This window comes from Bos grunniens, chromosome X (assembly GCF_055505025.1).
Source record: "Bos grunniens cultivar Pamir isolate PY7600 chromosome X, Bosgru_T2T1.0, whole genome shotgun sequence".
NCBI lineage: Eukaryota > Metazoa > Chordata > Mammalia > Artiodactyla > Bovidae > Bos > Bos grunniens.
The window spans coordinates 57,732,114-57,756,374 of record NC_141194.1 but is presented as its reverse complement, the minus strand read 5'-3'; the positions used below and the strand labels follow the sequence as shown (position 1 = coordinate 57,756,374).

Here is a 24,261-nt window from a genome sequence, read left to right as displayed (position 1 = left end):
TGAGTGTATTTCAGCTGTCACTCTTTGTACATTATTGAACATCTTTCTATTGTAAGCGGCAACAAGCAATTTAAGGATTTAAAGCTCGTTGGGTAGGAAAACAAAAGCAGATCTTTCAGTCAAGGTACACTTGTAGCTAAGTAGTCTCTGAATTTCCCAACTGACGATACCTCTGTTTAGATGAAATGGCATCTTGGCATTCAGCTCAAGAAAAAGTGATTTCAAATTGCTTAGAGAGTTTATATAAAGAAAGTGAAATTCTTACCGAAAAAAAAAATAACAATAATTTTTACGTTTCAACTGAATCATGACTTACTCTTCTCCCCAGTTATTTTTAAACACAAATAAAATGAAGTCTATTGTTTGTAGTTGGTTAGGTATATGGAATATAAGGGAACACGAGAAAGGGTAGGGGGCTGCAAAATTAAGGGCAAACATCGAAGGATGCAACAGCAGCTTCCTGGTTGAACCATTTCATATAAGTAACTGTCACGTAAATATTACTCTAATACTAGTATGTGGGTTTGGGATAAGGAAGCCTTTCAAATCTCCTTAAAGAGTAAAAGGAATGAATGAATGGATAAAGTCAAAAGTAATTTGTTCACTGAATGACAATGGATAAAATCTAATTGGGAAGAGAAACATAAACCACCAGTAAGGAAAATTCTGATTTCAACTAAGTAAAGCCTTAAATCTGGTGACTGTTTTTTTTTTTTTTAATTTAAATGTACATTTATTTATTTTAATTGGAGGCTAATTACTTTACAATATTGTATTGGTTTTGCCATACATCAACATGAATCTGCCAAACACCAATAGAGTATACTATTTTTTTAATTTGTTCATCTTGTATTAATTTATCACACTCTTTCCAAGCATGTATTTATTATTTATATGGATTCTTAAATAGAGTTTTCCATTCTTTGACCTCAAAATGACTCAATGGAGGGAATGGGATGGTGACAATTTGTAAGTTAACAGTAATCAGAAACTAACAAATTCAAATCGTGACTAGTGTGCTTCTCCTTTTGTGACAAAAACACTTTTTATCTTACCCTTTTGATTACTAGTGTGGACTTCTCGTGATGCCACTTCCAGATGCCAAATAATTCCCATTATAATTCAAAAGCGTTCCTTTCCAGAGGTTACCAGACCTGTTTTTAAGCGGGAAAGAGTCTTTCCACGTACAATTCCAACGTCAAATGTTTCTGAAGGGCAAAGGCCATCAGCGTGCTTAGAGAGTGCATTCTGGTGCATAAATAATTCATGGCTGTATGCCACAGAAAAAGTCTGTCTAGTACCCAGATGTCCTCATAGCATCAATCTGCCGCCTTCCACTCCACCCCCAATATAGGGTTGTATAAGATTTGAGGCGTCTTTCTAGGGTTAAAATGCTAGGAAAGTCAAAATAAAGCCAAAGTAACATCAAGATACGATATGAAGTCAACTAACCTAAGAATGTTGAGGAACAACCAATAAAGAGAAGATCATCAGTGTAGCCTGGGTGCGTTCACAGAGTGAGAGATCATGGGAACCAAGTACTACACGCTCAGTGGCAGGGAATGGGGAAAGGGAAGCAATCCAAAGGAAGCTAGCGGTAGTAGTGGTAATGAGTGGGGCAGAGTGGCTCTAAACACGCGAACTGAAAGAGAAACCAAACGGTTTCTTTAACATTCCTTTAATCAAGCTAAAGGAAATGCATATTTTAAAAGAGTTTCCCCAACAGTAGTAGAGTAGGTAGGTTCACAGGTTCTCTCTAAAGTCAACTGGTCTTTGACTTTGCAGAAATGATGGGAGGGGGCATTGATGGATGGTAAACCAGGAGGACAGGTTGCCACTTTAACAGCACAAATGAGGTCTAAAGGTGTTGGGGGAGCAGGGCTTTAAAATTTCTCCTCTTCATAGGCTCAGGTAAACAATCTCAAGTATTATGAGCTACAGTTCAACAAAGACTCTGACAGAGGTGGGCCACCAGAGGTGGGCAAGTCCGGTTGGTCCCGCAGAAGGAGCTGGCATCTGGACAAAGCTGGTCGTCCCTGACCCCAGGAAAAGAGCTGCTCACCTCTCTGAGATTTTGTTTTCAGGAGTCCTCACTCAGGAAAACGCCCCTCTCTGGGGAGGTACAGGAAATTACAGGTCACATATATGGGGAAAACCACATCTTCGTTCTCCAGATTCACCACCTCTAGCTCTTCATCCTTTCCCAGGGAAAGCACCTGGAGTTCTGTCTCCTTCCGGAAAATGGCTCTTCCAGCCCTGTCCAAGGAGGCCAGGCGCAAGCGGAACGCGACCTTTCTCTGCCAGAGTAAGCTGACCCCGAGACCGCAGGACTTGTTCAGCGCGCTGCGCTTGAAAATGATGCGCCGGTTGGCATAGCACACCACCAAGTCCCAGCCGACGTTGAAGCCTGCCCACCGCCAGCTGCACTGCTTATCCCTGAGGAGCTGGCCCCCGCACCGCATGCTGGTCCTCTGGAGGTCGGACACGAAGACATCCACGGGCCCGAGGTCTCTGGTCTGCTCAGCCCGGAGGAGGGCAAGCCACTGCTCTTTGTACACTGGGGTCAGCCACGTGGCAGGGATCAGTGCATCCTGGTCGATGATGCGTGCTGACGGCAGGTCGCAGATCATGTAGGCAAGCCGCAGCTGCTGGAACGCTGGCACGAAGGCTCTGCCCTGCTCGGTCTCCAGGAAAGGGGTGCCCTCTGACTCCTGCCTGGACCTGGCAAACCACGAGTCGGCGTCAGGCAGCAGGTCTCTGCGGGGGCCTCTCCATGTCGGCTGCAGCTGCAGGAACACCCACTTTTTCAGCGTCGTGTACACATCCATCTCTACCTCCATCACGAAGAGCTCTGAAGAGGCAATGACCTCTTTCATGAGATCCAGGCTAACTTCTCTCAATAACTCCTCACTATGCTGGGTCATCAGGTTGTCCAGCAGCCACTGAAGACACATGGCCCTGATGTTCTGGAGTCCGTAGCTCTCAGCAGAGCAGTAGTAGCTGCACACGGTCTGATCACTGACCGTCTCCTTCATTATCTCTCCGCACTGCTGAATCAGCTTGTCCAGCTGCAGCATGCTGGCTGTGGCCAGCATGGGGACCACTCGACCGGGTGGGATGAGCACAGAGTTTCGGTACAGGGAACCTAAAGCCTCGTGCAGTGCCTCACAATCAATGTTCTCGTCAGGCATCTGCAACTCTACAGTATCCATGGTTGTCTCACGCCACGCACCACTGAACATGCTAGCAAAGTATCCTGACCGGCACAAGTAGACCTTGTGCAAGTTCCACTCCTTCCCCAGGGCACGGATCTGCACGTCACTCCCTTCTCCTCTCAGAAAAAGTGTCTTATAAACGGACTCTAAACTGTCTTTTGCTCGCTTCCTGTGAGGCGCTTTTGTGAGCTGCCCTTCTGGGCCTGTCTTCCGCTTGTGGCGCCCTTGGCTAGTGGTGGGTCTGGCCTCTTCGCTCTCCTCCCCTTCCTCTATCACTGCCACTGCTACCTCCTCGGCCTCCTCCTCCCCCTCAGGGGCACCTGGCTCCTCTGGGGCATGCCCCACTCTGTTCGAGGGCATCTGACTGTTTACTGCTCCCATGGCTTTTACCTCAGGGGTACAGAGGGCAAGCTTCCTCACCAGACGCAGCCGCCACTGGCACTAGCTCAGCCCACGGTGTCGTTGGATACGGCTGATGTTTGTGACGTCATCTTGGACGCCACGCAAAGCCACACCCACGAGGCTTTCCCCTACCCCTCCCACTCCCCATCACAGGATAAGTGCACTCTGTACCAGGAATTCCACTCTGTGTATCTTTCCCTCCAGGGATGATTTCTCTGCGGCTCCCTTCGTAGGATAATGGTGGAACAGAGGACTTTGTGTATGAATTTTCCCCATGAATCTTAAGAACATCATTTCCTCTTCCCCATTTGAAATAATTACTGATCACTCCTGTTTTTGGATAATTACGTCTTGGTTCCAGCTCTGTGCTCTATGCACCTTAATTTCTGTAATTATTTTCTTAGGTTATCCCATCATTTGCGGCTGTCAAAACATTTTCTGTGATAAAAGTGGCAATGTGTGCCCAGTCTTTGCTTTTGTCTCTATTTTAGACACCAGCTAAGCATGTAACAAACTTAAACACTGAAAGAAATGAGGAATGAATGAGATGGAGTTTGATTTTTGAGGAAATTAATAATATTAAATACTGACAAGTGTTATATGCTAAACAAAGTATACGGTGTAGAGAGAGTGTGGACCTTTCAATGACAAGGAAAGTACAATGCAAGGGAAAAAACTTTGAAAACGGTAAGTCTCTCAGGTCATTTGACCTTGCCTGAGTAGAATGTTTGGGGCTTCCCAAACATTCCCAGTGGTAAACAATCCACCTGCCAATGCAGGAGACGCATGAGGCATGGGTTGGGAAGACTTCCTCGAGGAGGAAACGACAACCCACTCCAGTATTCATGCCTGAAAAATTCCATGAATAGCAGAGACTTGCAAACTAGTGTCCATGGGGTCGCAAAGATTCTGCCCTATTCAAATCATGTGAGTAGAATGTTTACACACTTTGAATAGGACAGGATAACCTTAAATCACATTTTAAATATTCTCTGTTAGATGGCTATAGAAAGTTGATAAGAAGGTCTATATAATGCTTCAGGTTGAGTGGTGCTTGGCATGAGACAAACATGAATACTGACTCTAGAGTTGTGACAGCTAATGGTGAATGGTGAACAGTGCCGCCAGATTCATGGTCTCCGAAGGAGAAGATTTAACTCGGGACCAAAGACAGTCTCAGTCACTTGGAGCATTGTGTAGATTTTATCTAAAGTGAAAGTGACAGAAAAAGCTTCAGACATAGACGTCAGAAGGGAGCAGGAGAGAACCCACCTCACTACTTTAAGCAAGGCGTTATACACTTCTCAACTAGCTGCTGAGACTAGATAAAAGATACCTCAAGACTTCGAGAATTTTTCCAGACCCTTTCCTGTAACATACCTCCTGGGATGACATCAGCACGAGATTAGCCAGAAGGAACAGGTTAACCCAGAGCTACAGCTGTGGAAGTTTTTACCCAGACCTTCTCCCATAACATATATCCAAAGCTTAAAAAAAAAAAAAAAAAGACATGTCCTTGAATAAGAGATACTGCTGCCTACGAGGCCTACATATCTATAGCAAAGAATGTGAAAAAGAAAGAATGTTTATCTCCTCCTTAAAGGGGCCTTAGGCTTTGACTCCTTATCAACCTGCCTAAGTTAACTCTCTCATTTCCCCCTTTTTATTTTAGGAGAATATTGTTGCTGAGGGGAAAGGGGCAGAGAAATCTGTCAGTAACTGCTTCCTGCAGGTGAGGGGCACTGACCCTAAGTGGTTGAAGCAACATATTCTCCTTACCCTTTTACTTAGGGTTTCTGATCCAAGGGCCCCAAGTAGTAAATACACAGTTATATATGTAAGGAGCAAACAGCAAAAAACAGAATGATTACAATGATTGTAGTCAAGATAGTTTTTCACAAAGGAGAGCTTGTAAACCAAGATTGTATCTGTAACCATGGTGGAACATCAGGGGAGTCCATTTTGAAGAGTGGCCAGAATCTCTGCATCACTGTTACTTTGTCTGGGAAGCCATTGTATCCTTTAGAAAGAACAAACTAGATAAGTAGATTAAAAGGCAGAGACCAAATATCAGTAGATGAATTACTGTAATCAGCAGTCCAAGAATAACCTGCAAGAATCAGGTTACATTTGATAGTAACTTTGATCCTGGTCTGGATAGAGTCAACACTTGGGCTGCCCTATTTATAAGAATGGAGCCATCTGGCATATTCATATACATTTTGAATGTAGGTATAAAAAACCCAGTTAGAAGTAGTTGAAAGAATGAAAACCTGAAATTTAACAGACAAAATAAATCTTATAATTTCTTTTCAGGTGAATGAGTCTATAACCCAGCGTAGACAGGTGCTTGAGGTAGCCAGTTGTCAAAGTTTGTCCAGGTAGGCCTTGGCTTCTTACTGTGGTATTACTGTAAAAGCCAAAATAGTTGTCCCCATTAACAATTTAGGTGCTTTTCTAGGTATGAGAAGATACAAGAATTTGGGCTCAAGAAAATCTTTACCTGAAAATCTCTAACTATCCAAAGGCCTGTTTTGTCCATTTTTCCAGAACACAGAGCGAGTGCCTAATTTCTGATTTTCACCCTGAACTCCTTTCAGGGGACGTTGAAGGTCAGCAGCTGTAGTGTCCATGAGTTAATCTTTGTAGAGGCAGATAGCAAGTGCCAGTTGCCAGAGCAGGGCCCTTTTATGGCCATGAGTTTGACCATGGTTTGCAGAGCATTTCATTACCATCTTGTTCCATGGTGCTGGGAGGGTTCATTCGCAGGTCTGCCAAAGATCTCACTGATAGGCCACTCAGTGTGTTATTACTGGACTAGGCCCTGTGAGTAACAAAAGTCTCTGGACCACACCTGTCTTACTAGTCTCTTGGTCCAGGAAAATATTCTGTCTTGTTGCTTCTTATATACAGAGTCACACCATTATACTTATGGATTTCATATGGAGCTGCACACCATCATTATATCAGTGGCTCAGTCACACACTTGATAATGTAAGGAACAACACTTCTTGAAGCAGGCAGTATAGAAAACAATATCGTTAGAAGTAATAGTAGAATCATCAGGAAGAACTTCAATCAAGAACTTCTATTAAGTATAGCCCAGTGACATATCCATGTCATCTGATTTCGTTTGCTAAATGACTTTCAGATCAGATCAGATCAGATCAATCGCTCAGTCGTGTCCAACTCTTTGCAACCCCACGAATCGCAGCACGCCAGGCCTCCCTGTCCATCACCAACTCCCGGAGTTCACCCAGACTCACGTCCATCGAGTCAGTGATGCCATCCAGCCATCTCATCCTCTGTCGTCCCCTTCTCCTCCTGCCCCCAATCCCTCCCAGCCTCAGAGTCTTTTCCAATGAGTCAACTCTTCGCATGAGGTGGCCAAAGTACTGGAGTTTCAGCTTTAGCATCATTCCTTCCAAAGAAATCCCAGGGCTGATCTCCTTCAGAATGGACTGGTTGGATCTCCTTGCAGTCCAAGGGACTCTCAAGAGGCTTCTCCAACACCACAGTTCAAAAGCATCAATTCTTCGGCACTCAGCCTTCTTCACAGTCCAACTCTCACATCCATACATGACCACAGGAAAAACTATAGCCTTGACTAGACGAACCTCTGTTGGCAAAGTAGTATCTCTGCTTTTGAATCTGCTATCTAGGTTGGTCATAGCTTTCCTGTCAAGGAGCAAGCGTCTTTTAGTTTCATGGCTTCAGTCACCATCTGCAGTGATTTTCGAGCCCAAAAAGATAAAGTCTGACACTGTTCCACTGTTTCCCCATCGATTTCCCATGAAGCGATGGGACTGGACGCCATGATCTTCGTTTTCTGAATGTTGAGCTTTAAGCCAACTTTTTCACTCTCCACTTTCTCTTTCATCAAGAGGCTTTTTAGTTCCTCTTCACTGTCTGCCATAAGGGTGGTGTCATCTACATATCTGAGGTTATTGATATTTCTCCCGGCAATCTTGATTCCAGCTTGTGTTCTTCCAGTCCAGCGTTTCTCATGATGTACTCTGCATAGAAGGTAAATAAGCAGGGTGGCAATAAACAGCCTTGACGTACTCCTTTTCATCTTTGGAACCAGTCTGTTGTTCCATGTCCAGTTCGAACTGTTGCTTCCTGACCTGCATACAGATTTCTCCAGAGGCAGGTCAGGTGGTCTGCTATTCCCATCTCTTTCAGAATTTTCCACAGTTTATTGTGATCCACACAGTCAAAGGCTTTGGCATAGTCAATAAAGCAGAAATAGATGTTTTTCTGGAACTCTCTTGCTTTTTCCATGATCCAGCGGATGTTGGCAATTTGATCTCTGGTTCCTCTGCCTTTTCTAAAACCAGCTTGAACATCTGGAAGTTCACGGTTTACGTATTGCTGAAGCCTGGCTTGGAGAGTGTTGAGCATTACTTTACTAGCATGTGAGATGAGTGCACTTGTGTGGTAGTTTGAGCATTCTTTGGCATTGTCTTTCTTTGGGATTGGAATGAAAACTGACCTTTTCCAGTCCTGTGGCCACTGCTGAGTTTCCAAATCTGCTGGCATATTGAGCCCAGCACTTTCACAGCATCATCTTTCAGGATTTGAGATAGCTCCACTGGAGTTCCATCACCTCCACTAGCTTTGTTCGTAGTGATGCTTTCTAAGGCCCACTTGGCTTCACATTCCAGGATGTCTGGCTCTAGGTCAGTGATCACACCATCGTGATTATCTGGCTCGTGAAGATCTTTTTTGTACAGTTCTTCCGTGTGTACTTGCCACCTCTCCTGAATATCTTCTGCTTCTGTTAGGCCCATACCATTTCTGTCCTTTCTCGAGCCCATCTTTGCATGAAATGTTCCCTTGGTATCTCTTGTTTTCTTGAAGAGATCTCTACTCTTTCCCATTCTGTTGTTTTCCTCTATTTCTTTGCATTGATCGCTGAGGAAGGCTTTCTTATCTCTTCTTGCTGTTCTTTGGAACTCTGCATTCAGATGCTTATATCCTTCCTTTTCTCCTTTGCTTTTCCCTTCTCTTCTTTTCACAGCTATTTGTAAGGCCTCCCCAGACAGCCATTTTGCTTTTTTGCATTTCTTTTCCATGGGGATGGTTTGATCCCTGTCTCCTGTACAATGTCACGAACCTCATTCCATAGTTCATCAGGCATTCTTATCTATCAGATCTAGGCCCTTAAATCTGTTTCTCACTTCCACTGTATAATCATAAGGGATTTGATTTAGGTCATACCTGAATGGTCTAGAGGTTTTCCCTACTTTCTTCAATTAAAGTCTGATTTTGGCAATAAGGAGTTCATGATCTGAGCCACAGTCAGCTCCTGGTCTTGTTTTTGCTGACTGTGTAGAGCTTCTCCATCTTTGGCTGCAAAGAATATAATCAGTCTGATTTTGGTGTGGACCATCTGTTGATGTCCATGTGTAGAGTCTTCTCTTGTGTTATTGGAAGAGGGTATTTGTTATGACCAGTGCATTTTCTTGGCAAAACTCTATTAGTCTTTGTCTTGCTTCATTCCGTATTCCAAGGCCAAATTTGCCTGTTACTCCAGGTGTTTCTTGATTTCCTACTTTTGCATTCAGTCCCCTATAATGAAAAGGACATCTTTTTTGGGTGTTAGTTCTAAAAGGCCTGGTAGGTCTTCATAGAACCGTTCAACTTCAGCTTCTTCAGCCTTACTGGTTGGGCCATAGACTTGGATTACTGAGATATTGAATGGTTTGCCTTGGAAACGAACAGAGATCATTCTGTCGTTTTTGAGATTGCATCCAAGTACTGCATTTCAGACTCTTTTGTTGACCATGACGGCTACTCCATTTCTTCTGAGGGATTCCTGCCCACAGTAGTAGATATAATGGTCACCTGAGTTAAATTCACCCATTCCAGTCCATTTGAGTTCGCTGATTCCAAGAATGTCGACATTCACTCTTGCCATCTCTTGTTTGACTACGTCCAATTTGCCTTGATTCATGGACCTGACATTCCAGGTTCCTATGCAATATTGCTCTTTACAGCATCGGACCTTGCTTCTATCACCAGTCACATCCACAGCTGGGTATTGTTTTTGCTTTGGCTCCATTCCTTCATTCTTTCTGGAGTTATTTCTCCACTGATCTCCAGTAGCATATTGGGCACCTACTGACCTGGGGAGTTCCTCTTTCAGTATCCTCTCCTTTTGCCTTTTCATACTGCTCATGGGGTTGTCAAGGCAAGAATACTGAAGTGGTTTGCCATTCCCTTCTCCAGTGGACCACATTCTGTCAGACCTCTCCACCATGACCCACCCATCTTGGGTTGTCCCATGGGCATGGCTTAGTTTCATTGAGTTAGACAAGGCTGTTGTCCTAGTGTGATTAGATTGACTAGTTTTCTGTGAGTACAGTTTCAGTGTGTCTGCCCTCTGATGCCCTCTTGCACCACCTACCGTCTTACTTGGGCTTCTCTTACCTTGGGTGTGGGTTATCTCTTCACGGCTGCTCCAGCAAAGCCCAGCCGCCGTTCCTTACCTTGGACGAGGGGTATCTCCTCACCGCCGCCCTTCCTGACCTTCAACGTGGGATAGCTCCTCTAGGCCTCCTGCGCCCAGGCAGCCACAGCTCCTTGGATGTGGGGTCGGTCCTCCCAGCCGCCGCCCCTGGCCTCGGGCTTGGGATTTCTCTTCCCGGCCACCGCCCCTTACCTGAGACGCGGGGTAGCTCCTCTCGGCCATTCCTGCGCCCTGTCGGTGAGTCCCACTCAATCAAGAGTAGGCTCCATTATTGGAGCCACCCTGACCCTGAGAGTCAAATTTGCTCAAGATATTCCATTTGTTCATGATAGTCAGCCTGCTTTGTGAAACTGGTTGAAAGTGAAAGTCACTCAGTCGTGTTCGACTGTTTGCGACCCCATGGACTATACAGTCCGTGGAATTCTCCAGGCCAGAATACTGGACAGGGTAGCCTTTCCCTTCTCTAGGGGATCTTCCCAACCCAGGGATCGAACCCAGGTCTCCTCCACCGCACGTGGATTCTTTACCAGCTGAGCCACACGAGGGAAGTTCTGCTAAATACATCACTTACCTTGAGGAACACAAAATCGGCTGTCTCTAGTTGTAACAAATGATGCTTATTCTCCTGATAGAGGCCGTGCCACAATGAGGTACTATTTGTTATGTAACATCTTATATAACACCCATATGGCATACGCTAACTTATCTTGTGTGTTCAGGATAATTGTTGAGACTCCGTGATATGTTAAACTACACATTCCAGCAGATCTTGTTTCCCAGAAACGGGTGGGGGAGGGGGGAGGGGTTAGAGAGAGGGGATTATCCAGTAACAGTCAAACCAATTTCTTTTAAAAACTCACCAGGAAGGGCTTCTCTGGTGGCTCAGATGGTAAAGAATCTGCCTGCAATGCAGGAGACCCGGGTTCGGTCCCTGGGTCGGGAAGATCCCCTGGAGAAGGGAATGGCAACCCACTCCAGTATTCTTGCCTGAAGAATACCATGGACAGAGGAGCCTCCTGGGCTATAGTCCATGGGGTTGCAAAGAGTCAGACATGACTGAGCGACTCTCTCTCTCTCTCTCTCTCACACACACACACACACACGAAGAATAACTGACTCCCTATTCATATAGGCTTTGTGACTTGCTATTCTCACATTACGGAAAATCATAACTAGCAAGGGTGGTCCAAAACTTGTCTTTGATTCTAACAAAAGTCATGTGGTGCTCAAAGGTGAACCCAGCTGGATTCATTGCCTGGTTTTTATAATCCAAGCCCTTGACTTCAAGTCCTGTTTCAAGGACTAATAATCATTGTGTTTCGTTTGATTACTTGTTTTGCAGTTGGCCAATGCATCCTGTCTGGAGTCTTAAATGCTATTGCACAGCCCGTGTCACACCAGAGTATTCAATGATGCATTCTACTGCAAAAGGAGCAGGAGAGACCAATCCATGTCCTACTACAGACTACATTCTCTAAACAAATTCCTGATCATCAAAATCAGAGCAATGTTGATAATCTAGATAACATGGGTTAATGGCTTGTGGCCAGAAGGGGGTACTAAAAAGTATCTCTTGACATCCAGGCTAGGACATGTTATTCTCCCATTAGACATTGAAAAAAATCTCAGGGAATGCCAACTTCAGGTGAGATCATGAGATCTTGGCACTCTGAGATCATGATAAAGTGAGACAAAACAAAGGCCACTTCATGATTTTTTTGTTCCTTAGCACAGACAAAAGCAAAATCACTGTACAAATCACCGTATATCCCTCTCCTAGCTAGTATGAGTGACTGCTAGTTTGGGGGTTTTGTTTCCCCCTTTGCTTTGTTTCTTTGCTTGTTTTCAGCAATTGTAGCTTTAACCTCACTCTAATCTATTCTCTCTATAGAAAAGGTTTATTAAGATACTGTCATAGGAATTCCCTGTCTTTCTGACAGTATCCAATCCAGATCAGAGCTCTGCTTCTTTAAAAATTCACCCAAATCACCTAAAACAAGCCCACCTCTTTTTTTCTTTAATTTTTTTTTGAGGTGGTCCCTTTATTTAGTCTTTATTCAATTTGTTACCATATTGCTTCTGTTTTTTTTTTTGTTTGTTTGTTTGTTTGTTTTCTTTTATGTTTTGGTTTTTGGCCACAAGACATGTGGGACCTTAGTTTCCCCAACCAGGGAGCGAACCCACACCACCTACTTTGGAAGGCAAAGGCTCATCCACCGGACCAGCAGGGAAGTCCCAAGCCCAAATCTCTTAACATCCCTTTTCTATCACCCACGTACTTGTGTGGCCCACAGTTCCTTCACTGTGTATGTTCTCCTTCACTGCAAAGAATAATAAACTCAAATTGTTCAACTACAAATGTGTTCCTGCTGGTCTTAAGCTGGGAGGCATCGAAATATCATATCACGTTAAACCTGATGGCAAAGCAAAGCAGAAGACTCAAATGTATTTGATTTATGTATTTACGTATTTGTATCTAAATGTATTTACAATAACCCCACATGCTATTATTTCTAATGTAAGTTTCAGTTTACAAAGACATTTATTTTGTATCCTTTCAACCAGCGATTTCAAGGCCTAGCGACTGAGAAGAGGGCTAGTATACTGGTGGAGATATTAACAATATGAACAGTAAAAGACCAACCATAAAATATATTGAAAATAGATATTCATGATCGTGGAATGGGAGAAAGAAAGCAAAGGTTGAGTTTTGGACAATGAGTTTGAGATGATGGCCTGACCACCAGGTCAGATGCTGTATGGGCCACAGAAGATTAGACCCAAATTCTTCACATTCCAAAGCACAGGGTTCCAGAACAAACGGTTCCTTTGGGTGGCTGCCAACCTTCCTCAAGCCCTGTCCCCAGCCTCCATAACATCTCAGTAAGCACAGTGAGACAAATAAGACCCTGATGAGACCCTGTAAATCCAAATGTGACCATTCTGTATGTCCGTTTTTCTAACTCCTCCCCATCCCCACAAACATCACCCACCCCCACATAGGTTATCCAGGCGACCTATGTATTCAGAAGCAGAAAGAAATGTAAATTTTACTTGGAATGACTGATTATAGAACAGCACTATCTCACAGAATTCTCTGCGCTGATAGAGATGTTCCATATCTGCGCTGCGCACAGTATAGTAGCCACGGGTTTACATGTAGCCATCGAGCACTTCAAATGCTGCGAGTGAGACTGAGAGACTGAATTTTCCATTTTATTTAATTTTAATCAATTTAAATAATCACATACGACTAGGGGCTACCATCTTTAAGAATATACCTCTACAGCAAGTCTCCTCACCTGTGGTGGACCATACTCAGCCACTTGCCTTCACCCAAAACATGCTCTTCGTGACCGCTTGGATGATTTTAATTCACTTAGAGTCACCACTCTTCATAAAATCCCATGCACAGCAAACACGCTAATCAAAACCATCAGCTGCTTGTAGATTCCTATTTTTGCCATCACCATGTACTATTTTTATTTTTTAAAATAATTGACAGACATCACCAATGTAATGCAGTGTGTTTATGTGATGAATACTGCTCAGAGAATTAAGGATCTTTTGGGTATTCAAATCTTACCTTGAATCTGCCCAGATAGTTTTTGTTCCTTCCACTGCATCTTATTACCCTGCTAGTCTTTAAACCAAGTTTGATAGTTGAAGTTTGCTACCATGTGGAGTGAAATTTATCCTTTGGTGTCTGATCTCAGAATCTAATCATAGCAACTGACATGCTATGAAAACGTGTTCACAGACTAAACCAAACTTTCATCTGCACTGTTAGAACAAATCATTCCCGAAGACTGTTCATATATCAATTGGCTATTGTCTAAATAAATGAGGTAAATTTCAATTCTCTTACTACTAGAAAAAAAAAATTGCCACCTTTCTTTAGAATGTCATGAATAGACAAATTTTACTTCTGAAACACAAGCACTTGAAGAAGTATAAGTTTCAGCTAACATCCTGGTTATTTTCTCCTTACCAGCATCAGTGTCTTTCTATTTATTTACTCAAATGAGGAAGGAATCTACATTTAGATTAAAATTGGTTGCCTGGACTATACGTTCTATTTTGTTCCTTTGTAGATCGCACCACCTTTGAGATTTCCAAGTGGTGGGGCAGACTGCTGGCTATAGGTCTGGATTCAAAGAAGAGGTCTGTGCATGGGCTATGAATTTGAGAGTCTATGACATATAGATGGTGCCTGGAGTCAAGCAAGTAAACCTTAGAACAGGGGGCAGATGACACACCCCTTTCAAGAGATTTATCTTGAATAAAGGGAAGGGCATCAAGGCCCAGGTAGCTGAGTGGACAAGGAAAGGGTGGAACCTCATGAGGGCTCATAAAATATAAATGTGTGTGTGTGTGTATGAATGTCTTAGAAGTCATGTTACTAGCTGAACAGGTGATGACATAAAAACCTTGGATTCTGCTTCAATCCACTTATTTCCGTGTGTGTGTGTGTGCGTGTGCGTGTGTGTGTGTGTTTGCTGACCCCAATTCAAAAGTTTAAGTTTAATCGCATGATTAAACTGATGTGATGTGCTTATATAAAATAGGTGAATTTTGCTATTTTAACTCTCACCAGGCAGTTTCATGTCCAAATTCTGTGGCTGAGACTTGGCAAGTACCTTCCTGTAGACCTTGTGGCTGGACACTCCCTCTTCTTTTTATTTTCCTCTTAAAAAGATGGTTTTCTTTTTCCAGCACATGATTTATCTTTCATCGAAATTTCAGTGTCATCTTTGTGCTGTTTATATATAGACCCTTTCCACAGTAGCATAATTTACACTGGTCTGCTGTCTGTGTCCATCCCACTTCCATCCCTGGGGCACTGCTTTCTCCTTCATAAGTCATTGTTTATTTAAGTCTCTTGTGTCTTTGAACACGAATGCTAAGCTTTATCTTCTTACAGCATCTATCTCTAGGACACCACTGGAAGGGAAGATGACAGAAGAGGGTTTGTCTACCGAATTGTAATAACATTTCATTCCTGTCTCCTTAAGACAGGCAGAAGCAGAGATGGACTATCAAAAGATGCAACAGAACCAGATGTAGAAACAGCCAGAGACAGGACAGCCTGACAGAAAAACAGAGATAGCTGGTCAGGCAGGCTGAGAAAGCCCAACAGATGGACAGACTCAGAAATTGTACCTCCTCCCCCAAAAGAGACAGGTAGAAAGGCATACACAGAAAGGGGCAGACAGAGACAGGTAGAAATAGATGGAGACAGAGACAGGGAGGCAGAGGAAGCCAGGCACAGACAGGGACAAACAGACACCCATTCAAACTAAGGCAAAGAATGATGGTTGCAGACAGAGACAGGGAGACAGGCAGAGGCTGATTGACACAGATAGAAAGACAGAGACAGACAGACCGAGAGACAGAGAAAGACAGACGCACACTGAAAGAGAGCCAACAGACATAGAGATAGTGATGGGGAGAGAGAGAGTCAGAGAGAAACAAGGTTGGGGGTGGGGAGAAAGACAGAGACAGATCGGGACAGAAAGGGAAAGACAAAGACAGACGGATGGAGAAAGAGACACAGAGAGATGCAGATACAGACGGATACAGAAGCACTGGAGAAATACAGAGACAGAGACAGAAACATAGAGACCCAGACACAAACAGATTGTCAGAAACAGAGAGAAACAGAAAGATACGGACAGTAAGACAGAGACAGAGAGTGACGAAGATAGGCAGTCTGAGACAGAGACTGAGGAAGACAAAGACAGAGGTAGATAGAAATTAGACAGGGATGCAGACAGACATCATGGAGACAGAGATAGGGGATGACAGAGAGAGCGGCAGACATACAGAGAGGGAAAAACAGAGACAGGGATAAATCCTCATCATTGTCAAGGACCACGTGGTATCCCATAGGGGTACATCTCCTTTAGTGTGGCGTTTACTTTGCTGTTATTTAGCTTGATGGTTTCCTATAGCGTTACCATGACTGTACTTCGCCCTGCCTCCCCATTTCCCCATGCCTTACGAAGAGGCTAACAAAATGAGTATCAACATGGGAAAAGGTTTCTTCCTCATCCTGAGCAGTCAAAAAGAAAAGAAAAAAAAAAAGAGAAAAAATAGAGACAGGTATTGGATAAATTGCCCAAACTGGCAAATGGCAACAGTCAGGGTTTGTGAGAGTTTAAATGTTTAAATGAGTGTATTTCAGCTGTCACTCTTTGTACATTATTGAACATCTTTCTATTGTAAGCGGCAACAAGCAATTTAAGGATTTAAAGCTCGTTGGGTAGGAAAACAAAAGCAGATCTTTCAGTCAAGGTACACTTGTAGCTAAGTAGTCTCTGAATTTCCCAACTGACGATACCTCTGTTTAGATGAAATGGCATCTTGGCATTCAGCTCAAGAAAAAGTGATTTCAAATTGCTTAGAGAGTTTATATAAAGAAAGTGAAATTCTTACCGAAAAAAAAAAAATAACAATAATTTTTACGTTTCAACTGAATCATGACTTACTCTTCTCCCCAGTTATTTTTAAACACAAATAAAATGAAGTCTATTGTTTGTAGTTGGTTAGGTATATGGAATATAAGGGAACACGAGAAAGGGTAGGGGGCTGCAAAATTAAGGGCAAACATCGAAGGATGCAACAGCAGCTTCCTGGTTGAACCATTTCATATAAGTAACTGTCACGTAAATATTACTCTAATACTAGTATGTGGGTTTGGGATAAGGAAGCCTTTCAAATCTCCTTAAAGAGTAAAAGGAATGAATGAATGGATAAAGTCAAAAGTAATTTGTTCACTGAATGACAATGGATAAAATCTAATTGGGAAGAGAAACATAAACCACCAGTAAGGAAAATTCTGATTTCAACTAAGTAAAGCCTTAAATCTGGTGACTGTTTTTTTTTTTTTTAATTTAAATGTACATTTATTTATTTTAATTGGAGGCTAATTACTTTACAATATTGTATTGGTTTTGCCATACATCAACATGAATCTGCCAAACACCAATAGAGTATACTATTTTTTTAATTTGTTCATCTTGTATTAATTTATCACACTCTTTCCAAGCATGTATTTATTATTTATATGGATTCTTAAATAGAGTTTTCCATTCTTTGACCTCAAAATGACTCAATGGAGGGAATGGGATGGTGACAATTTGTAAGTTAACAGTAATCAGAAACTAACAAATTCAAATCGTGACTAGTGTGCTTCTCCTTTTGTGACAAAAACACTTTTTATCTTACCCTTTTGATTACTAGTGTGGACTTCTCGTGATGCCACTTCCAGATGCCAAATAATTCCCATTATAATTCAAAAGCGTTCCTTTCCAGAGGTTACCAGACCTGTTTTTAAGCGGGAAAGAGTCTTTCCACGTACAATTCCAACGTCAAATGTTTCTGAAGGGCAAAGGCCATCAGCGTGCTTAGAGAGTGCATTCTGGTGCATAAATAATTCATGGCTGTATGCCACAGAAAAAGTCTGTCTAGTACCCAGATGTCCTCATAGCATCAATCTGCCGCCTTCCACTCCACCCCCAATATAGGGTTGTATAAGATTTGAGGCGTCTTTCTAGGGTTAAAATGCTAGGAAAGTCAAAATAAAGCCAAAGTAACATCAAGATACGATATGAAGTCAACTAACCTAAGAATGTTGAGGAACAACCAATAAAGAGAAGATCATCAGTGTAGCCTGGGTGCGTTCACAGAGTGAGAGATCATGGGAACCAAGTACTACACGCTCAGTGGCAGGGAATGGGGAAAGGGAAGCAATCCAAAGGAAGCTAGCGGTAGTAGTGGTAATGAGTGGGGCAGAGTGGCTCTAAACACGCGAACTGAAAGAGAAACCAAACGGTTTCTTTAACATTCCTTTAATCAAGCTAAAGGAAATGCATATTTTAAAAGAGTTTCCCCAACAGTAGTAGAGTAGGTAGGTTCACAGGTTCTCTCTAAAGTCAACTGGTCTTTGACTTTGCAGAAATGATGGGAGGGGGCATTGATGGATGGTAAACCAGGAGGACAGGTTGCCACTTTAACAGCACAAATGAGGTCTAAAGGTGTTGGGGGAGCAGGGCTTTAAAATTTCTCCTCTTCATAGGCTCAGGTAAACAATCTCAAGTATTATGAGCTACAGTTCAACAAAGACTCTGACAGAGGTGGGCCACCAGAGGTGGGCAAGTCCGGTTGGTCCCGCAGAAGGAGCTGGCATCTGGACAAAGCTGGTCGTCCCTGACCCCAGGAAAAGAGCTGCTCACCTCTCTGAGATTTTGTTTTCAGGAGTCCTCACTCAGGAAAACGCCCCTCTCTGGGGAGGTACAGGAAATTACAGGTCACATATATGGGGAAAACCACATCTTCGTTCTCCAGATTCACCACCTCTAGCTCTTCATCCTTTCCCAGGGAAAGCACCTGGAGTTCTGTCTCCTTCCGGAAAATGGCTCTTCCAGCCCTGTCCAAGGAGGCCAGGCGCAAGCGGAACGCGACCTTTCTCTGCCAGAGTAAGCTGACCCCGAGACCGCAGGACTTGTTCAGCGCGCTGCGCTTGAAAATGATGCGCCGGTTGGCATAGCACACCACCAAGTCCCAGCCGACGTTGAAGCCTGCCCACCGCCAGCTGCACTGCTTATCCCTGAGGAGCTGGCCCCCGCACCGCATGCTGGTCCTCTGGAGGTCGGACACGAAGACATCCACGGGCCCGAGGTCTCTGGTCTGCTCAGCCCGGAGGAGGGCAAGCCACTGCTCTTTGTACACTGGGGTCAGCCACGTGGCAGGGATCAGTGCATCCTGGTCGATGATGCGTGCTGACGGCAGGTCGCAGATCATGTAGGCAAGCCGCAGCTGCTGGAACGCTGGCACGAAGGCTCTGCCCTGCTCGGTCTCCAGGAAAGGGGTGCCCTCTGACTCCTGCCTGGACCTGGCAAACCACGAGTCGGCGTCAGGCAGCAGGTCTCTGCGGGGGCCTCTCCATGTCGGCTGCAGCTGCAGGAACACCCACTTTTTCAGCGTCGTGTACACATCCATCTCTACCTCCATCACGAAGAGCTCTGAAGAGGCAATGACCTCTTTCATGAGATCCAGGCTAACTTCTCTCAATAACTCCTCACTATGCTGGGTCATCAGGTTGTCCAGCAGCCACTGAAGACACATGGCCCTGATGTTCTGGAGTCCGTAGCTCTCAGCAGAGCAGTAGTAGCTGCACACGGTCTGATCACTGACCGTCTCCTTCATTATCTCTCCGCACTGCTGAATCAGCTTGTCCAGCTGCAGCATGCTGGCTGTGGCCAGCATGGGGACCACTCGACCGGGTGGGATGAGCACAGAGTTTCGGTACAGGGAACCTAAAGCCTCGTGCAGTGCCTCACAATCAATGTTCTCGTCAGGCATCTGCAACTCTACAGTATCCATGGTTGTCTCACGCCACGCACCACTGAACATGCTAGCAAAGTATCCTGACCGGCACAAGTAGACCTTGTGCAAGTTCCACTCCTTCCCCAGGGCACGGATCTGCACGTCACTCCCTTCTCCTCTCAGAAAAAGTGTCTTATAAACGGACTCTAAACTGTCTTTTGCTCGCTTCCTGTGAGGCGCTTTTGTGAGCTGCCCTTCTGGGCCTGTCTTCCGCTTGTGGCGCCCTTGGCTAGTGGTGGGTCTGGCCTCTTCGCTCTCCTCCCCTTCCTCTATCACTGCCACTGCTACCTCCTCGGCCTCCTCCTCCCCCTCAGGGGCACCTGGCTCCTCTGGGGCATGCCCCACTCTGTTCGAGGGCATCTGACTGTTTACTGCTCCCATGGCTTTTACCTCAGGGGTACAGAGGGCAAGCTTCCTCACCAGACGCAGCCGCCACTGGCACTAGCTCAGCCCACGGTGTCGTTGGATACGGCTGATGTTTGTGACGTCATCTTGGACGCCAGGCAAAGCCACACCCACGAGGCTTTCCCCTACCCCTCCCACTCCCCATCACAGGATAAGTGCACTCTGTACCAGGAATTCCACTCTGTGTATCTTTCCCTCCAGGGATGATTTCTCTGCGGCTCCCTTCGTAGGATAATGGTGGAACAGAGGACTTTGTGTATGAATTTTCCCCATGAATCTTAAGAACATCATTTCCTCTTCCCCATTTGAAATAATTACTGATCACTCCTGTTTTTGGATAATTACGTCTTGGTTCCAGCTCTGTGCTCTATGCACCTTAATTTCTGTAATTATTTTCTTAGGTTATCCCATCATTTGCGGCTGTCAAAACATTTTCTGTGATAAAAGTGGCAATGTGTGCCCAGTCTTTGCTTTTGTCTCTATTTTAGACACCAGCTAAGCATGTAACAAACTTAAACACTGAAAGAAATGAGGAATGAATGAGATGGAGTTTGATTTTTGAGGAAATTAATAATATTAAATACTGACAAGTGTTATATGCTAAACAAAGTATACGGTGTAGAGAGAGTGTGGACCTTTCAATGACAAGGAAAGTACAATGCAAGGGAAAAAACTTTGAAAACGGTAAGTCTCTCAGGTCATTTGACCTTGCCTGAGTAGAATGTTTGGGGCTTCCCAAACATTCCCAGTGGTAAACAATCCACCTGCCAATGCAGGAGACGCATGAGGCATGGGTTGGGAAGACTTCCTCGAGGAGGAAACGACAACCCACTCCAGTATTCATGCCTGAAAAATTCCATGAATAGCAGAGACTTGCAAACTAGTGTCCATGGGGTCGCAAAGATTCTGCCCTATTCAAATCATGTGAGTAGAATGTTTACACACTTTGAATAGGACAGGATAACCTTAAATCACATTTTAAATATTCTCTGTTAGATGGCTATAGAAAGTTGATAAGAAGGTCTATATAATGCTTCAGGTTGAGTGGTGCTTGGCATGAGACAAACATGAATACTGACTCTAGAGTTGTGACAGCTAATGGTGAATGGTGAACAGTGCCGCCAGATTCATGGTCTCCGAAGGAGAAGATTTAACTCGGGACCAAAGACAGTCTCAGTCACTTGGAGCATTGTGTAGATTTTATCTAAAGTGAAAGTGACAGAAAAAGCTTCAGACATAGACGTCAGAAGGGAGCAGGAGAGAACCCACCTCACTACTTTAAGCAAGGCGTTATACACTTCTCAACTAGCTGCTGAGACTAGATAAAAGATACCTCAAGACTTCGAGAATTTTTCCAGACCCTTTCCTGTAACATACCTCCTGGGATGACATCAGCACGAGATTAGCCAGAAGGAACAGGTTAACCCAGAGCTACAGCTGTGGAAGTTTTTACCCAGACCTTCTCCCATAACATATATCCAAAGCTTAAAAAAAAAAAAAAAAAGACATGTCCTTGAATAAGAGATACTGCTGCCTACGAGGCCTACATATCTATAGCAAAGAATGTGAAAAAGAAAGAATGTTTATCTCCTCCTTAAAGGGGCCTTAGGCTTTGACTCCTTATCAACCTGCCTAAGTTAACTCTCTCATTTCCCCCTTTTTATTTTAGGAGAATATTGTTGCTGAGGGGAAAGGGGCAGAGAAATCTGTCAGTAACTGCTTCCTGCAGGTGAGGGGCACTGACCCTAAGTGGTTGAAGCAACATATTCTCCTTACCCTTTTACTTAGGGTTTCTGATCCAAGGGCCCCAAGTAGTAAATACACAGTTATATATGTAAGGAGCAAACAGCAAAAAACAGAATGATTACAATGATTGTAGTCAAGATAGTTTTTCACAAAGGAGAGCTTGTAAACCAAGATTGTATCTGTAACCATGGTGGAACATCAGGGGAGTCCATTTTGAAGAGTGGCCAGAATCTCTGCATCACTGTTACTTTGTCTGGGAAGCCATTGTATCCTTTAGAAAGAACAAACTAGATAAGTAGATTAAAAGGCAGAGACCAAATATCAGTAGATGAATTACTGTAATCAGCAGTCCAAGAATAACCTGCAAGAATCAGGTTACATTTGATAGTAACTTGGATCCTGGTCTGGATAGAGTCAACACTTGGGCTGCCCTATTTATAAGAATGGAGCCATCTGGCATATTCATATACATTTTGAATGTAGGTATAAAAAACCCAGTTAGAAGTAGTTGAAAGAATGAAAACCTGAAATTTAACAGACAAAATAAATCTTATAATTTCTTTTCAGGTGAATGAGTCTATAACCCAGCGTAGACAGGTGCTTGAGGTAGCCAGTTGTCAAAGTTTGTCCAGGTAGGCCTTGGCTTCTTACTGTGGTATTACTGTAAAAGCCAAAATAGTTGTCCCCATTAACAATTTAGGTGCTTTTCTAGGTATGAGAAGATACAAGAATTTGGGCTCAAGAAAATCTTTACCTGAAAATCTCTAACTATCCAAAGGCCTGTTTTGTCCATTTTTCCAGAACACAGAGCGAGTGCCTAATTTCTGATTTTCACCCTGAACTCCTTTCAGGGGACGTTGAAGGTCAGCAGCTGTAGTGTCCATGAGTTAATCTTTGTAGAGGCAGATAGCAAGTGCCAGTTGCCAGAGCAGGGCCCTTTTATGGCCATGAGTTTGACCATGGTTTGCAGAGCATTTCATTACCATCTTGTTCCATGGTGCTGGGAGGGTTCATTCGCAGGTCTGCCAAAGATCTCACTGATAGGCCACTCAGTGTGTTATTACTGGACTAGGCCCTGTGAGTAACAAAAGTCTCTGGACCACACCTGTCTTACTAGTCTCTTGGTCCAGGAAAATATTCTGTCTTGTTGCTTCTTATATACAGAGTCACACCATTATACTTATGGATTTCATATGGAGCTGCACACCATCATTATATCAGTGGCTCAGTCACACACTTGATAATGTAAGGAACAACACTTCTTGAAGCAGGCAGTATAGAAAACAATATCGTTAGAAGTAATAGTAGAATCATCAGGAAGAACTTCAATCAAGAACTTCTATTAAGTATAGCCCAGTGACATATCCATGTCATCTGATTTCGTTTGCTAAATGACTTTCAGATCAGATCAGATCAGATCAATCGCTCAGTCGTGTCCAACTCTTTGCAACCCCACGAATCGCAGCACGCCAGGCCTCCCTGTCCATCACCAACTCCCGGAGTTCACCCAGACTCACGTCCATCGAGTCAGTGATGCCATCCAGCCATCTCATCCTCTGTCGTCCCCTTCTCCTCCTGCCCCCAATCCCTCCCAGCCTCAGAGTCTTTTCCAATGAGTCAACTCTTCGCATGAGGTGGCCAAAGTACTGGAGTTTCAGCTTTAGCATCATTCCTTCCAAAGAAATCCCAGGGCTGATCTCCTTCAGAATGGACTGGTTGGATCTCCTTGCAGTCCAAGGGACTCTCAAGAGGCTTCTCCAACACCACAGTTCAAAAGCATCAATTCTTCGGCACTCAGCCTTCTTCACAGTCCAACTCTCACATCCATACATGACCACAGGAAAAACTATAGCCTTGACTAGACGAACCTCTGTTGGCAAAGTAGTATCTCTGCTTTTGAATCTGCTATCTAGGTTGGTCATAGCTTTCCTGTCAAGGAGCAAGCGTCTTTTAGTTTCATGGCTTCAGTCACCATCTGCAGTGATTTTCGAGCCCAAAAAGATAAAGTCTGACACTGTTCCACTGTTTCCCCATCGATTTCCCATGAAGCGATGGGACCGGACGCCATGATCTTCGTTTTCTGAATGTTGAGCTTTAAGCCAACTTTTTCACTCTCCACTTTCTCTTTCATCAAGAGGCTTTTTAGTTCCTCTTCACTGTCTGCCATAAGGGTGGTGTCATCTACATATCTGAGGTTATTGATATTTCTCCCGGCAATCTTGATTCCAGCTTGTGTTCTTCCAGTCCAGCGTTTCTCATGATGTACTCTGCATAGAAGGTAAATAAGCAGGGTGGCAATAAACAGCCTTGACGTACTCCTTTTCATCTTTGGAACCAGTCTGTTGTTCCATGTCCAGTTCGAACTGTTGCTTCCTGACCTGCATACAGATTTCTCCAGAGGCAGGTCAGGTGGTCTGCTATTCCCATCTCTTTCAGAATTTTCCACAGTTTATTGTGATCCACACAGTCAAAGGCTTTGGCATAGTCAATAAAGCAGAAATAGATGTTTTTCTGGAACTCTCTTGCTTTTTCCATGATCCAGCGGATGTTGGCAATTTGATCTCTGGTTCCTCTGCCTTTTCTAAAACCAGCTTGAACATCTGGAAGTTCACGGTTTACGTATTGCTG

The 24,261-nt window shown here is 44.0% G+C and overlaps 2 protein-coding genes across 2 annotated transcripts; both read right to left on the bottom strand.

Moving 5' to 3' along the window:
* Nucleotides 1-1,662: 1,662 nt before the first annotated feature.
* On the bottom strand, nucleotides 1,663-5,775 carry LOC147340493 (germ cell-less protein-like 1). The gene has a single exon (XM_086388504.1). The coding sequence runs from the start codon at nucleotides 3,594-3,596 to the stop codon at nucleotides 2,091-2,093; it is 1,506 nt and encodes a 501-aa protein (XP_086244630.1). The 5' UTR covers nucleotides 3,597-5,775; the 3' UTR covers nucleotides 1,663-2,090.
* Nucleotides 5,776-17,929: 12,154 nt separating this feature from the next.
* On the bottom strand, nucleotides 17,930-19,992 carry LOC147340492 (germ cell-less protein-like 1). The gene has a single exon (XM_086388503.1). It carries the CDS (start codon nucleotides 19,861-19,863, stop codon nucleotides 18,358-18,360), a length of 1,506 nt encoding a protein of 501 aa, XP_086244629.1. The 5' UTR covers nucleotides 19,864-19,992; the 3' UTR covers nucleotides 17,930-18,357.
* Nucleotides 19,993-24,261: the final 4,269 nt, after the last annotated feature.